This window comes from Aspergillus multicolor (assembly GCF_047715735.1).
Source record: "Aspergillus multicolor strain CBS 133.54 unplaced genomic scaffold BDW74scaffold_3, whole genome shotgun sequence".
Classification (NCBI taxonomy): Eukaryota; Fungi; Ascomycota; class Eurotiomycetes; order Eurotiales; family Aspergillaceae; genus Aspergillus; species Aspergillus multicolor.
The window spans coordinates 721,235-735,946 of NW_027395954.1; the positions used below are offsets into that span (position 1 = coordinate 721,235).

Consider the following 14,712-nt stretch of genomic DNA (forward strand, 5'->3'; position numbering starts at 1 on the left):
AGCCCTCTTATATTCATGTCACTGTGCCTGACGAATGCAGGAAAACGCCCATTGGTCTCTTCCACCGAATTATCTGGATACATATTCCCAATGGAATATCATACCTCGATGCCCGTCTGTTCGGCGGGCGGATCCTAAGAACCTGGAGCCGGGCTGGTAACTATATATTCTACGAAAATCATCCTCTTGTGCTTGTCAGTATGCGTTTTGGCCTTAATGCTGCATGGTTATTGATTGTTCCATAGATATTCTTTACGGCAATCCTTATTATCGGAGAGGCTATATTCATTCCTAGTGCTTGGTCTAGAATCTCCATGATTCATCGATTCTACATTCCTGTGGCCGTAGGCCTTCCATATTACTTCCTTTATGCAAGCGTTGTCACCAAATCATTCATCACTCCGGAAAACCACAAGGAGGAGATGAAGCGCTATCCTTACGACAAAGTTATATTTCACCCTGGTCACAGCTGCGAAACGTGCCGCTTCCTCAAGCCAGCGAGAAGTAAGCATTGCAGCTACTGCAAAGGCTGCGTTTCCCGGCAAGACCATCACTGCATATGGCTCACCAACTGCGTTGGGCTCAACAACTATCATTACTTCTTGTATCTCTTGCTGTCTTTAAGTGTCATGCTGACATACGGCTCATGGCTCGGTTACTCTCTCTTGTCTCAGACATTAGACAGGTTCATCCCTCCCAGCTCGGCCGTGCGCATAAGGAAACAGAGCTGGTCTACTTTCCTCAACATGTGGGCTGCAGTGATAGCGGCTGATACTCGCATTGGGGGAGTGACAATGCTGATGCTTATGACTGCGCCGATGGCTTTCGCTTTCCTTGTCTACCATGTCTATCTCATCTGGGCAGGTATGACGACTAACGAGAGCGCCAAATGGTCCGACTGGAAAGACGACATCGCCGATGGAATGGCGTTCAAGTTCATCGGCGGCCCTAAAAGGAGCGACTCATCCCTCCTTGAATCTCCCCTGACGACGGGTTCCTGGCCTGGAAACAGCGATCAAATCCTGGTTCTTACAGAGGGAGAGCCACCAAAAGAAGGGCATCAGGTGCACAGAAGCTCTAACGATATTATGCAACCAAGCGACGCCGAAGCCCCCATTGACCAGAGGTTTGTTCGGATTAGAAGCATGAGGGAAATTGACAATATTTATGATCTCGGCTTCTGGAATAATCTGCGCCACGTTTTTTGGAAACTATGCTAGGAATGACGTTCGTTAAATCCAAAGTTTGACTACTATAGCTCCGTCAGGTTATTTGTTCTGCAGATTATATACTTAGCGTAGGATATACTTCGTTGTACCAAATCACGAGACTTGTCTAAAAGAGTAATTGAGGCGACTCGTCGGGGCCGCCCCGGAAAAATTTACCTCATCATTGATTTCTTCTGTCCCGCCTACCAAGGACTCAACTTCCCGAAGAATCTCGGACTCTACATCGGGCTCAACTCGGCTGAACACCAGATTTCTCTCCTGCCCGTTCCGCCTCGGAGGCACTGCAATATGGCGGACCGAGCTTCGACAACAGAGATGAAGCCAAAGTGCACCCCCGCGGAGCTCATGCTGAAGGTCATCTTGATGGGCACGCTGAGCCACTACGAGACCCGGGGCATGATTGACGACAAACGCTTAGATCATATGCTCTCCGCGGGAAAACAGATTCTATACAAGACTCACCAGGAGAGCGATGTTAGGTGAGAATTTAATTGCCCGCATGTGTATATTGGCCGGGCGCTAACACTTTTCCTCTACAATAGACACGGCTTGGGCTTGTCTCCGGATATCTGGCAAGGCCTCACAGACGTTTTCACGAAAGCAATCCCCGTTTTAGAATCACAATCATTCATCTGGAAAAGCCCGCCGGCCGCCAACTACGAACACTCTTCGTCGAACCTCATAGCCTACAACTACTTCTCGCTCGTCAAGGATATCGAACGCCTCAATGATCTCTGCACAATCGCTCGGAATCTTCTTGCCACAACGAAAAAGGCACAGAATATGGCGGCTGAGAAAGGATTCGATCAAAGGGTCCTGGCGCTGGTAGATACTTGTGTTCGGGTGACGGCGCGGGGCTTTGACGGAGAGACCAATGCGAGGAACGAGGAACGTTGGCAGAAAGTCGTCAACCTTTACAAGCGACTCTTGATCACATGCCTCCAGTTCTTGCATAACTTCATCATGCACAACGAGCAACGAAAGATGGTTCTGTGGTTGGATCTATTCGGATACCATTCTACTGGGGATTCCAACATCATTCAGCCCAAGGAGCCGCTTGATCAGGCAAGCAGCCACCCGGAGGGTTTAGCGCCGATCGTGAAGACCGGCGAAAGGATAGTCAACCCTCCGATCAGGGCACTGTACGACCAAACCGCGGAGGACTTGTTGCTGGAGACGATCTCCAACTTCCCTCGAGAACCGGCCACCATCAAAGAGGAAGCAGCTATGCTACTACTTGCAAACATCAAAGATCACATGGAAAAGCTGCTGGGGCGCGACCTGACAGCCATTCAGGAAATGGGCAAAGACCCTGATCAGGTTAAGGAGATCCGTGCCGCTCTTACTGCTATTTTGGGCGCAAAAGTGGATGGATGGTCTGACTTGCAAGACCGAGCGAAGGACCTCCCACCGGCTCTTCCGGACGATGAACCTCCTCGGAAGAAGGCTATTCTTACTATCGACCGCAGCCCGACTGCAGGATTTCCTCGGATATGCTGGTCAGACCTTCCAGACCTCAACGAGTACGGTGCGCTCGCTGCTGGTGATGCACCAATCGCGGAGGAAGATACCACCATGCCGAGGTCGTCGCAATCGGCCGCGGAGACGCTCCAAGAGGCTAAGGATGAGCTGATGGCCCGGCTTCAGGAAGCTTCTCAAATGGGCGATGAGAGAGATCATGATTATGACGCCGGTGATGCCGGCGACGCGGGCACCGTTGGCGATGATGACTCGCGCAGCTTGGAAGCAGTCGCCGACGGAAGCATCGATGAAGAGGAGGAAGACGATGATGAAGACGACGACGACTATCGCGGGCGCCCAGGCGATCAGCAGCGTGGGTTGTTGACCGATATTCCCCTTGTGCTAGGACCTGCTGAGATCGAGGCTCTTCCAATGATCATACAAGCCGGTATTGTTGACAGCTTTGGACTCAAGGGCGGCGAGCGAACCGGGTCGCGAAACATGCAAGCTCTCCGATGCCATATCCTTCTCACACAGGAAACAGGACGCAATCTGCTGCGCGAGCTTCTAATTTTCATTGCGGCATGGGATCTCCCTGATGACGAGCTCTACTTCAAGATGATGGTGCAAATCATGGATGCGGTCCTCAAAAACGGCCTCATGTCTCACGCGTATTCGGACTTTGGCCAGCCTAAGGACATCATTTCCCCTGCCCAAGCGGTTGTCGTCAAGATCCTCACGCACATCTTCCGAGCCAAGTATTCTCCCGCCTCAGTCACTGGCTCGGGACAGGCCAACACTACCAAGAGCCCAGCCCCCCTTTCCAGAGTCGACGTTCTCACAGTTCGCTACATCTTCACGATCTTCCGCGGCAACATTATCCCCGAGACATGCGCCCTTATCTATCTCCAGGGACAGATTCGCGCAGGCCGCGCCCTGCCGGAAGACTTCCCTCTCAATCTTTGGGACATGGAACGCGTCTACGAAGGTGTCTACCAGTTCCTCGAATTCTTTGCGGTCTTGACGGAGAACAACGACTGGAAGAATCTTCTCGTCAAGTGGGAGATTGTGTACGACCTCGTCACGCTCATCAAGGAACTTGAGGCCAGCATTCCGAAGGGCCAACTAAGCCAGTTGAACCTCGGCCGCAACAGTCCCCCCAGAGACCAGCAGCAGAGTGCAAGCCCTGGCCCGATCGCTGTCGAGCGACCATATGATCCCAGTGACCCAGACCCTACAGATGGCGGCACCGCGTCCCGTCCCGAGTCTCCGCCTATTACGGAGGATCCGTCTGAATTCGAATGGCGCAACCTAAAGAAGCTAGTTGTGCTTGTTCTTTCCTCTCTTGTGTGGAAGTGCCCTGAAGTCCAGGACCAGATCCGCAAACATGGTGGCGTCGAGACAATCCTGTCCTGCACAAACTTCGATGCCCACAACCCCTATATCAAGGAACACGCCGTTATGTGCCTTAAGTTTTTGCTTGAAGGTAACCGTGAGAACCAGAAGCTCATTGAAGACCTCGAAGCGCGGGAAGTCCGCGACGACCATGGTATGTTAGAGCAGCGAGGCCTCGAAGCCGTTATCGATAAAACTGGTAAGCTGGCGCTTCGGCCGCGGGACGGGCAAGGCAGCTCTTGAGCGGCTTAGGTCGAGACAAAGATGTAGATGTCGACCTGTACATACTCTAGACATTATATGAAAGATACTCCCATTGATGCAATGCCCGCTCCACTCACTTATGTAGTCTCCGTAAACAACACCCACCAATTCCAGATCCCAACAGCCTTGCATAATTCGTAACCTATCCGTACATACCATCCCACTCCTCTTCGTCATCCTGCTCAGCTATCTTCTTGCGCTCTTCAACCTTGTCCCTCTCCTGCTTCGCAAAGTCCGTCCGGTCAAGCGGACACGTCCCCCTCAGCCTCAACCAAGGCCTGACACACTCCAAATCAAACAAATGCGTCGGGTGGCACGGTAATCGCACAACGAGCGGGTACTTGTCCTCCAGGAACGGGTTGCTGCAAATCGGACACGCTTGCTCGGGCTTCAGCGAGGAACGCGGGACACGGTCGAGCACTGCGATTACCATCAGCGTCAGCATCAGCATGAAAGTAACGGTGGATAGTGCATACTATCGCAAAACTCCTCGCTAACCCCCTCCACCTCCGTCGGCGGCGTCTCGGCCTCGCTCAACAGCGTCTGAATCATCTGCGCCAGCAAATCGTCCCCGTGAACCCGTATCGGTGTCCCGTCTGGATTCAGCGTCGGGAAGCTCCCAATGTCTCCTTCTGCACCTGCAGCTCCTGCATCCCCTCCGCCTCCTTCACGGCGCATGATATTCAGCGCTTCGGCGAGAGAGTAGAAGGCGGCGCTGACGTCGCCGGGGACGGGCACGGCATGGCGGCGCGAGCGGGCTTCGTCCGGGGAGATTTCGGAGAGAGTCGCGAAGAAGGTGGAGAGGTCGGGGCGGCGGCGGCGCGTTTGGGATTGAGATTGCGGGGTTGAGGGATCGGAGGTAAGGTTGTGTTCAACTGTTGGAAGAAATGGTAGGTTAGTTGGTGCTTCGTGGTTGATGGGATAGGGAATGCTTCTTGCCTTCGTAAGTGGACATGGTGGTGAGCGGGGAGGACGTTTGTCCTCTTGTTCGTGTTGGACTGATGCGTAGAAAAGGGGAAGCCTTGCTTGATCTGAGAGAATTATGGATCGTAAAGAATGAAAAATTTCCCCCGGTTGTAAAGCCAGAGATCAGGCGTGGTTTATGTAGCGGAGTCAGTGAGGGACCAGGGCCGGGATAGCTCCAGCGGGGAGGCAGCAGCACTGTGACGCGTTTTCCGCTGCCGAAGCTAAGGATCTTTGATAGTTCAACAACCACTGGCAACTGGCCTCTGAAATCACGATTGGTCTATTCACAGGCTATATACTGAGTACGTACTCTGAATGTAGTAAAACTCCTATCTGCTACTCAATAGTCGAAATCTTCGTATACTACCTTTTTACCAGCCAGCCAATTGAACACAGACACTTTCAAGGCTGGACTGCCACAAAAATACCACACATCTGCGAGCGAAAGATCGAGATCTTGAGCTTCCATTCTGCGCCGTCTGATCTGTGCTCCGGATGAAGCGACTGCCTCCAATTCAGGGCTCGTTTCTTCGTTCTGGGAGTCGATGCGAGAGACAAACACTGTCGTTGAAGGAGGCAACTGTGGGTACCGGTTGAAAATGTCCAATACTAGAGCAATGTCCTTGATCGAGATGGACCAGAAAAGTCGTAGCAGGCTAACATCAATAACAGGGACCTGGGCGAGAACAGGCGTAATGCCGATACCCCTGGCTATAATGGCAGTATATCACTGCTCTGTTCCGGTAGTCGAAACTCGCCCCCAAAACCCTTCAAAGGTACTTCCAGTTCAGCCCTATCACTTGTCTGAAATAGATAGCGAGTCACGTCCCCATGTTTCCGGATCGTTATCTCAAATTCGTCATTGGAAACTTGGTCTGGCGGCGACGATATCGTGAACGTACGAACATAGTCGTCATTTAGACTTGAGGGATCGTCGTCCATCATATGACTGTAGCCCATATCCAGCTCGTCAAAGAACGAGAGCGTCGCATACTGGCCTGGCGTCCAGCTTCCAGCTTCCGTAGTATCTGATATGCGGAACCGGAAACACGTAATTGACGGGGTGATAATATGCTTCTCGATCATCGTGACTGTGACGGATGACTCGCGATTACCCAGCGCTGCAGCGGAGTTCTTCTCTGTGGTGAGATACCTTACGGTAGGGTTATATGGGGAGGGCTTTCCGTCGATTCCTCGAAATGAAAGTGCTTTTCCCACAAAACGAGCTGAGGTGACGGTCACTCGGACTACAACGTTCGAGCGAGGAAGGATAAACAACGCTTCTTTTCCGATAAAATCTCCGTCCTGCCTGTGACAAACAATGCGTTTCCCGTTTCAAAGTCAGGGAACACATAACCTGCTAGCGGCGTTATTTGAAGATTACCAAGAGTTTGATAGAGCCGGTTTCCAGAATACTCTGGGTACGCAAACACTGCACCAGCAGGTTCATTTGACAAGACACGGACAAACCCTGCGGGCCCTCCGCGGATGTTTGTAACCATGTTCTGTGTTCCGTGTGATGATGCAATGATCAGGCAATCTGCACGGTTTAGGAGCTCCATGGCCTCGGGGTGCAGCTGAGGTGTTCCTCAGATGAGTTTCGGATCAGGTAGCGCGGGAACAATATGCTTTGCATTGAGGTATTTAGGGCAGTTACCTAGCAAGACCATTACAGACCATTCAGCCACAAGGAAGTCAATACGCACCAAGACTGCCGTCAGCATGGACGGTAAGATGTGCGATGCCCGCGCGAATGCGCTCGTCTTCGTCCGTGACGTTCAACGACCCAGCAGTTATCTTGCCGAACAACTTCACCCTTCTTCGGCTTTCGAGATCAACGGCCAGAAAGGCTACTGACTTCCCATTACTTCCTGCAGGGTCGAGCAGTAGACTCTCCACAACGGGGTCATAGGTCCTCCAACGGGAGTCTTGATGTCGAAGCTGGAGATAGATATTGGGAGTCGCAAGACCTTCCTCTCCACCCCAGAGGGAGCACCAAGGCTTCCCTTCATGATCCAGAGCTCCTATAGCAAGCAAAGGAGACCTCCTAATTAGCAGACCTGCTCCGTGATTTAAGAACGGCACGGTGGGATTGTCCTGGTAAGGGACGCGCAGAAGTCGATGCATTTTGCTTTCGCCATCATGCCAGGGCACGGAGGTGGTGAGCACAGTTGCCATGGTGAAACAAGGTACTTCGATGATGTTTCTTGACAGATGCGATGTACGACGTTGGAAGCGTTGATCTGGGCTCGAGGGACGAGTGTGGGGAAATCAATACGAGCCGCAGCTATTTGCGTGGTCGCTTATATATAGTAGCGTGCTAAGTAGTTCAGCCCCGGGTTTTGGACGGTATTCGAAATGTAAGCATGACCATATTCTCTTTTCAGAGCTGGCACTGTAAACTCATTAGATAGCAAACATAGTGGCAATGGGGATTTATTGTTAGATACGACTTGACGTTGTCTCAGGCTGCGTGGGCAGTGGGGGGATTCGTGGCCGGTGGAGCGAGCAGGGTGCTGTGATGGGGCCTAACGAGGCTTTGCCATGGCAATTGGCAGCATATCTTCAGATCATCACCTTAAAATAGATTAAATCATCAGACTGTCTGGGTCTGGGGCTGACCTGCGTTGATTCTGTTTTGACATCTTCATTCCTGAGACTCTCTTGCTGGCCAAGAACATTCATACTCGAGGTCGTCCATGCCCGACCGCTAGATACAATCGATTGTTTACTCCATACTTCCACGTCCGCATCATCGATCTGACAGCTCTCATCACGACTATCTAGTCGACATCGCAATCATGCGTCGCAAATCTGTTAAACCATCTGAGTACCCAGCGTTACCATTCCACTTCATTCGCTTCATCCTCTTCATCTCCTCGCTCCTTGTGGCCATTATTCTCGCCGTCTTCGCATACAAACTGCACGAAGCCGACCAGAAATTCCCGTGGGCCTTCCTCGTGGTAAGCTCACTCCTAGCTACACAAGCGTTATAGGACAGATTCTAATCTTTGCTTTCCAGCTCATAATCGCGGCCTTCCTATCCCTCCTAAACCTCATCTTCACCACACTCCTCCATTGCTGCTACGGCCTCTCCCCTCGCCTCTCCCTAATCACAAATTCCATTGTCTTCGTCATCTGGGCCGTCGCATTCGTCCTCTTCTCCTGGTCCGTCTCACATACAATTCTCACAACATGCAATGCCACATACTGGGCGACATCGACCGGCATCGCAGTCTGCCGCATCTTCAAAGCCCTGTTCGCATTCATGATCATTGGCGCTGCATTCCTTATCGCATCCATAGCCCTTGATGTCATCGCGTACCGTCGCCAGACAAGACTGGGCGAATATGACCCTATGGCTTTGGGAGTGGAAGGTCATAACCTGGGAGCGTACAAGCCCGGAGCGCATAATCGGGATAGCAGTGCGCTCTCAGGGTCGTTCCCGCATCCGCCTATGGGTGCGGGACCGGGGCTCGCGGACGAGGATAGGGCCCCGCTTGTTTCGGGAGGGAGGTATGATACGCCGGGGCATTTAAGGGATCGCTCCGAGGAAATGGATATTGGAGATAGCAGGCCGTTGCACCAGCCGCCGCCGTATGCCAGTAATACGGCGCTGGAGAGGTATTCGGATGCGCCGCAGCAGCCGCATTCGAGGGCAAGGATGAGCGCCTATGATAATCCATATGGTTATGGACAGCAGACTGGTTATGATCCGACGGCGTATAGGTAAGAAGCTCGAGGTGGTTATTGGAGATAAAGAGAACTTTACGATTCTATGTTCGCTGCCGGTTTTATTTTTACCTGAGTATACCGGCGTTTTTGAGGTGTCACTGTATACTTATGTCATTGAAATTTAGGTTGAAACTAGGAGAGAAATATATCAGCCTAGCTAATGGTGTGGTTTCATATTCTATGCGCTCCGTTGATCGGGCGCCCCGTACTTATGGGACAGAGCCAGGGTCTCAGATGCCACAGATTGTATAGTGTTGTTGGAAGTCAGGAGATTTGGTTGTATTAGTTTGATAATCGAAAGTTAATACGCTTATAAGCCTACATAATGACCTCGTTGGCAACATCCTAGGTTCTTGTTAGCTTCGACAGAAGACAGTGTGATAGGGTCCACTTACGCGCTTGAGCTCCTTGTACGGCAAGCATACGCAGTTTTGCACGCGTACCTCGTCACCTACACCGCACTCCTTTCCGAGAATGGTAATGCTCTGTACCTTGACACCGTTCTTGATGATGCTAGTGGAGTGGCTTCCATTCGGAATGGGTGTTCCCTCCACGCGAGCCCAGGCGCCCACTCGCCCACTCCAGCCAATGATCGAGTGCATGACGCATGCATCATGCTTAATTTCTGTATCTTCCAGGACAATTGAATCCTTGACACGAGCTCCAGCACCCACAACAGCGCGAGGTCCGATTGACACGTTAGGACCGAGCTTTGCCGTGGGGTCTACACTTGCGGTGGGATGGATGAAGACGGGAGGAACAATGGTAGCCGAGGGAGCAGCGAGCTCCTCGGACTGCGCCTGGAAAGCTTTCTGTAGGTAGAGAGCGTTAGCCGGAACAGCAGATCCGGCGGTCTTGATCTGGCGCCAGAAATCTTTCGTCTCGTGCACAAAAAAACGGTTGCTGTCAGCGAGATCGGAGAGAATGTCCTGTTCCAGACGCAGGACCTCATTTTGTTCCGAATCATCGTCGGCGACAAAGGAAGATTCCAGATTGTCAGAAGAAGGATAGGACAACAGACGAGGGCGAGTCGTCCGGCGCTTGATGGTGCTGCGAATGGAGGGGAAAATGCATTCTGTTGCAAAGAGGTATACTCCGCAGTTGATCAGGTTCGAAATGTGGGATTCCGGTTTCTCGACGTAGTGAAGAACACGCTTGGTGTGAGAGTCGGACACGATGCACCCAAAGTTGGTAGCTGCGTCGTTGTGAACCCGAGTTCCCAGAATGACGGCTTCAGCATCCTTCTCCTCAAACAACCTCAGCATCTCACCCAGAGGGAATGAACAGCAGACATCCGCATTGAGCACGAAGATGCGCTCCGGCTTTCCTTTGAGGATAGGGTCGCGGAAATGGTACAGACCACCGGCAGTACCTAGCGCTGTGTATTCTCGAAGGTATGAAATTCGGAACTGGGGAAACTCTTTCGAAGAGTCTTTGATGAAATCGCGGAACACGGTCTCATCGTAGTAGCCGATCAGAATAACTTCGTGGAGCTCGGGGATCTTCGCGAGGGCTTTGAGGCAGTGGTGGATAATAGGGTGGCCAGCCACTTCGAACAGAGGCTATCAAGGGCGTTGAAATCGTCAGATAATTGCGATGGACAAGATGAGCTTCAATTTCGGCAGAAACCAACCTTGGGGACATCGAGAGAAAGAGGTCGGAACCGGGTTCCTCTGGAGGGGCCGCCAACCTAGGAGTAATTGGTTAGTCTCGGAGCGATCGCTCGTGGACCGTAGAGGGAAAACGAAGCAAACGCTGTCTTACCAGGATTACAGCCTTCGTACTTCCACCGGAAGCCGCGCTGTTATATTCTCGCACAGGTACTTGAAGCATTGTGGCAGGAGGGGTAGAGGCACAGAGTTGAGCGAGAGGACAGAATAAGGAGAGTCGCCCGAGGATGAACGAGTAGGGGAAAGCAAATATCAGGAGACACAAAGAGAAACTTGATGGCTAATAGACAAGGTGGCACAGAAATATTATTCAGGGGAAAGAGATCTAGCGTTGAGGGTGACTTCACTGGGCTCCGCGGCGTCAGTCAGTTGATCAGGCTGAGGTCCCACTCCTAAAGCTCCAGCTCTCAGGAACCAGATTACCAGATCTGCCCGCGAGCTTCTCCTTGCCATTTAACTGGAACATATCTACCCACCCATACTGCTTGCACTTTATTTCCACATACCGCATTTGACCGAGCCTACTGAAACTAGAAAGTCTTCTGGACGGATTGTCCTGCCAATATGCTCCGGGCTTCGCCGCTTCTGGCAGCTATGACACCTTATTGTTCAGGTGTCGACTCGCTAACCAACTATGACCTTCCTCAGCAAGACCCCCCCCATCTAAATCATGTAGTGGGGAGTTTATAATATTATGCGTTTGTTTTAATAGCCTTGGGAGCTACAGAAGGTACTGTCTCAGGAAAAACGGTACATATTCCAAGAAATACAGTCAGTAGTCTAATGGATATGCTATAGCCTCAGTTGTATGCCAGCACAACACAAACAAACAGACATGAAGATACAGGACATTTGAGTACAGCTCTGCTCACCATCTTGTATAATATTGCCATCTCATACTGCTGCCTAACCAGTGGTCAAACAGGCGGCTTTATCCTTCATCAATTTCCCTTCTATCAACTCTCCCTCTGTCAACTTCCTTCTCATCAACTTTCCCTCCTCCAACTCTCTCTTCGTCAACTTTCCCTCCTCAACACCTCCTCACCTCTGCTCATCAACCTTACCTTCACTCACTTATCATCTATTCTCTTCAGCTATCCTCTTACATTCCCTCGTCATCTCTTTTCTCACCCTGTCTTCTCTATGCCGGAGTCTTAACACATCTTTCATTCCCGAGGTTGAGTCTGTCTCCTACGCCTGCTCCTTGCACTTCAAACCTCGCGAGGATTATCAAGGCCCTGGGTAAAGCGAGTCCCACGATGAAACGTTCCTCTCTCTCCTCCATAAGAAGCCTTTCGCCCAGGATCGAGATGAATCAAAACACGCGTAAGTCATCTATCTTCCCTGATATACACCGGCAAACTAACTCTACTTACAGCTTCTACAGGAAGCACTACTCCGACCATGGAGCTAATTCCGTCGGAACCGTTGAAGATTCTCGCACAAGAAATGACTACTTTGGTCAGGAAGATCAAGGATCTACGACATCTTGGAATCGAAGATGCTAAGATTACTCTTCCCAAAATATGCGTCATTGGAGATCAAAGCACGGGAAAGAGCTCTCTCATAGAAGGCATGAGTGAGATCAAGGTTCCCAGAAGCGCTGGGACGTGCACACGCTGTCCCATGGAGATAAACCTTGACGGTTGTGAACGGGGTGAGCCATGGACATGTCGTATTTTCTTGTCTCGAAAGTACATGTACAACGGGTCCGGAAAGTTGAAGATACCAAGGAACTCTAAGTCTCTGGGGCCCTGGATTGAGAAAAAACAAGAAGACGAACACTTTATCACCATTACAAACAAGGCCGACGTCGCAGAAGCCATCACATGTGCGCAACTCGCGATCTTGAATCCTGGAAGACCTCCTACAGACTATCTACCGGGGAGGAACATGGGCATCGAAAATCTTGCCTGTCAAGAGAAGTTTTCCCCAAACATAGTGCGACTGGACATAACAGCACATGGATTCCCAACTCTCTCGTTCTACGATCTACCTGGCGTCATCAACCAGGTCGAATCTGAGGAAGATCAACATGTAATCGACCTTGTCGCGGACCTGATGAAACGTTACATTAGCCAGAAGAGTTGCATAATCCTTCTCACTCTTCCTATGACAGATGATGTGCAGAATAGCACTGCGGCTGGTATTATGAACGGCATCAGGGGAGCAAAAAATAGGGCCGTGGGCGTACTCACCAAGCCTGACCGTGTACAACCCGGAGAGTCATTTACTCAGTGGATAGAGATACTGGAAGGAACTAAATTCACCTATGATCATGGCTACTATGTTGTTAAGAATAATCATGATCCCTTAGTCGAGCACTCGGTGGCTAGACAAGAGGAAGACGACTTCTTCAGGTCCTCTCCATGCTTTGCCGGCCTTGCGGCACATGGCAATAGATTCGGAACCCGCAACCTACAGACAGCTCTATCCGAACTTCTCTTTCAGCAAATTCAGGGATGTCTCCCTGGCATCGTTGAGGAGATAAACAAGAAGGCGGAACGAATTGACGAGAAACTCTCAAAGCTGGCTGCTCCACCCTCTGGCAATGTTCCGTTAATTCTGTGCAATAAACTTCACATGTTCAAGGAAAGAGTCCAGAGCCAGATTGACGGAGGTTCTCGGGAGTACCCCTTGCAGAAGATTTGGAACAACATTGCAGAGGACTTCAAGCTTGCTTTGTTTCTGACACGCCCTACTGTGAAGTTGTTGGCAGAATTTGATGAACAGGTCATGAACATTGACTGTGATGACGACGACTCCGAATGCAAGATTGTGAATGTTTCTACAAAACGCAAGCAGTTTGATGACTCGCCCGGTCCCTCCACTGTCGCGGACGGAGCAAAGAAGTCCCCAGAGTACCATACTGGGCACTTTGAAGAATTCAAAGGCCCTACCTTCCAATTCGAATGGGAAGTCATTAGAGAGTTAAACAAAGACTCCGCGAGCGCAGGAATGCCCAATCTCATCAACCCTAAAGCCATAGATGAGTTGAATAAGAGGAGTGTCGCTCATTGGCGAAACCCGATGTTGGCCTTCATTGACGCGAGCCACAAACTTACAAAAGACAAAATCATGCATGAAATGGAGGAGGTTTTTGTCGAATATACTCAAACGGTGCTTTTCAAGGAGCTTGAAAAGATCATCAAAACTTATTTGCGCCAGCTTTACGTTGAGCATGTCGCTCATGTGGAGGAGCTTTACGAAATTGAGCATTGCAGGCCATTCACCATGGCTTATACTCAATTGGAGCTGGCCACGGCCAACGCACAGAAGCTCTTCAAATCTAAGCGGCTTATCGCTCGAGAGAACCATTATCTTACCCTCCAAGGATTTTCCAAGAACGATCCACGAAGGGAAAATGAAAGAAAGAAACTTGGAGTTTCTCAGCTGGGAGCGGACGAGTTTCATCGTGAAGTCGAAATGATGGCTGTTCGTCAATCGAGTGCGATAGCTGGGCTGCGATTGCTGACTACATTTAGAAAACGCGAGGTTACTATGAAGTGGCCAGCACGAGATTCGTTGATTCCGTATGCCAGACTGTGCATACAAAACTTTTCTGTAAATGCCGAGAGACTCTGATCAAGACAATTGTGAACGAGCTGGGACATGGTGGCGAGAATGGTATTCCCCACCCCCTCCTCCATTAGCGGCGTGATGCTAACATTTAAACTATCTGCTAGCCACGAAGAGATGTAACGAGCTCATGTCTGAGGATCTTGAGCGGCAGCAGCTCCGGCAATATTACAAGAAGGAAAAGGAGAAGGTAATGAAGGCTCAAGAGTGGTTGAACGCCGAGACTGGGACTGTCGATGATGAAGACGAAGTGATGGGCAACGTTGAACCCGAAGTCAAGGCCGAGCCACTTGGCAGCTGGCACTGAATCTCAAACGCCGATGAAGCCCTAGTCGTTAGAGTCATGCTCACTTTTATGTTGTCATCTTCTACATGGTTGCACTTCACAAGGCGGGGTTCAGTTTATCGAATAC

General features: G+C 50.8%; 6 protein-coding genes across 6 annotated transcripts; 3 read left to right on the plus strand and 3 right to left on the minus strand.

The window, feature by feature from the left end:
* Window positions 1–1,401: 1,401 nt before the first annotated feature.
* Window positions 1,402–4,394, plus strand: BDW74DRAFT_145732 (Ataxin-10 homo-association domain-containing protein). Its single transcript, XM_073723223.1, has 2 exons — window positions 1,402–1,708; window positions 1,772–4,394. The coding sequence occupies exons 1-2, from the start codon at window positions 1,518–1,520 to the stop codon at window positions 4,326–4,328; spliced, it is 2,748 nt and encodes a 915-aa protein (XP_073587711.1). The 5' UTR covers window positions 1,402–1,517; the 3' UTR covers window positions 4,329–4,394.
* On the minus strand, window positions 4,395–5,479 carry BDW74DRAFT_145733 (uncharacterized protein). Its single transcript, XM_073723224.1, has 3 exons — window positions 5,289–5,479; window positions 4,826–5,224; window positions 4,395–4,769 (listed from the first exon to the last, which is right to left on the minus strand). Exons 1-3 carry the CDS (start codon window positions 5,302–5,304, stop codon window positions 4,492–4,494), a joined length of 693 nt encoding a protein of 230 aa, XP_073587712.1. The 5' UTR covers window positions 5,305–5,479; the 3' UTR covers window positions 4,395–4,491.
* Window positions 5,480–5,920: 441 nt separating this feature from the next.
* Window positions 5,921–6,518, minus strand: BDW74DRAFT_75992 (putative oxidoreductase, FAD-binding). Its single transcript, XM_073733641.1, has one exon. The coding sequence runs from the start codon at window positions 6,399–6,401 to the stop codon at window positions 6,027–6,029; it is 375 nt and encodes a 124-aa protein (XP_073587713.1). The 5' UTR covers window positions 6,402–6,518; the 3' UTR covers window positions 5,921–6,026.
* Window positions 6,519–7,930: 1,412 nt separating this feature from the next.
* BDW74DRAFT_76013 (uncharacterized protein) lies at window positions 7,931–9,395 on the plus strand. The gene is made up of 2 exons (XM_073733643.1): window positions 7,931–8,278; window positions 8,338–9,395. The coding sequence occupies exons 1-2, from the start codon at window positions 8,117–8,119 to the stop codon at window positions 9,046–9,048; spliced, it is 873 nt and encodes a 290-aa protein (XP_073587714.1). The 5' UTR covers window positions 7,931–8,116; the 3' UTR covers window positions 9,049–9,395.
* Window positions 9,209–11,165, minus strand: BDW74DRAFT_76010 (mannose-1-phosphate guanylyltransferase). Its single transcript, XM_073733642.1, has 4 exons — window positions 10,815–11,165; window positions 10,684–10,740; window positions 9,446–10,612; window positions 9,209–9,395 (listed from the first exon to the last, which is right to left on the minus strand). The coding sequence occupies exons 1-4, from the start codon at window positions 10,881–10,883 to the stop codon at window positions 9,369–9,371; spliced, it is 1,320 nt and encodes a 439-aa protein (XP_073587715.1). The 5' UTR covers window positions 10,884–11,165; the 3' UTR covers window positions 9,209–9,368.
* Window positions 11,166–12,030: 865 nt separating this feature from the next.
* On the plus strand, window positions 12,031–14,606 carry BDW74DRAFT_174212 (putative dynamin GTPase; the record flags this gene model as incomplete). The annotated part of the gene is made up of 4 exons (XM_073727986.1): window positions 12,031–12,046; window positions 12,099–14,155; window positions 14,206–14,347; window positions 14,407–14,606. 4 exons carry the CDS (start codon window positions 12,031–12,033, stop codon window positions 14,604–14,606), a joined length of 2,415 nt encoding a protein of 804 aa, XP_073587716.1.
* Between the last annotated feature and the right edge of the window lie 106 nt (window positions 14,607–14,712).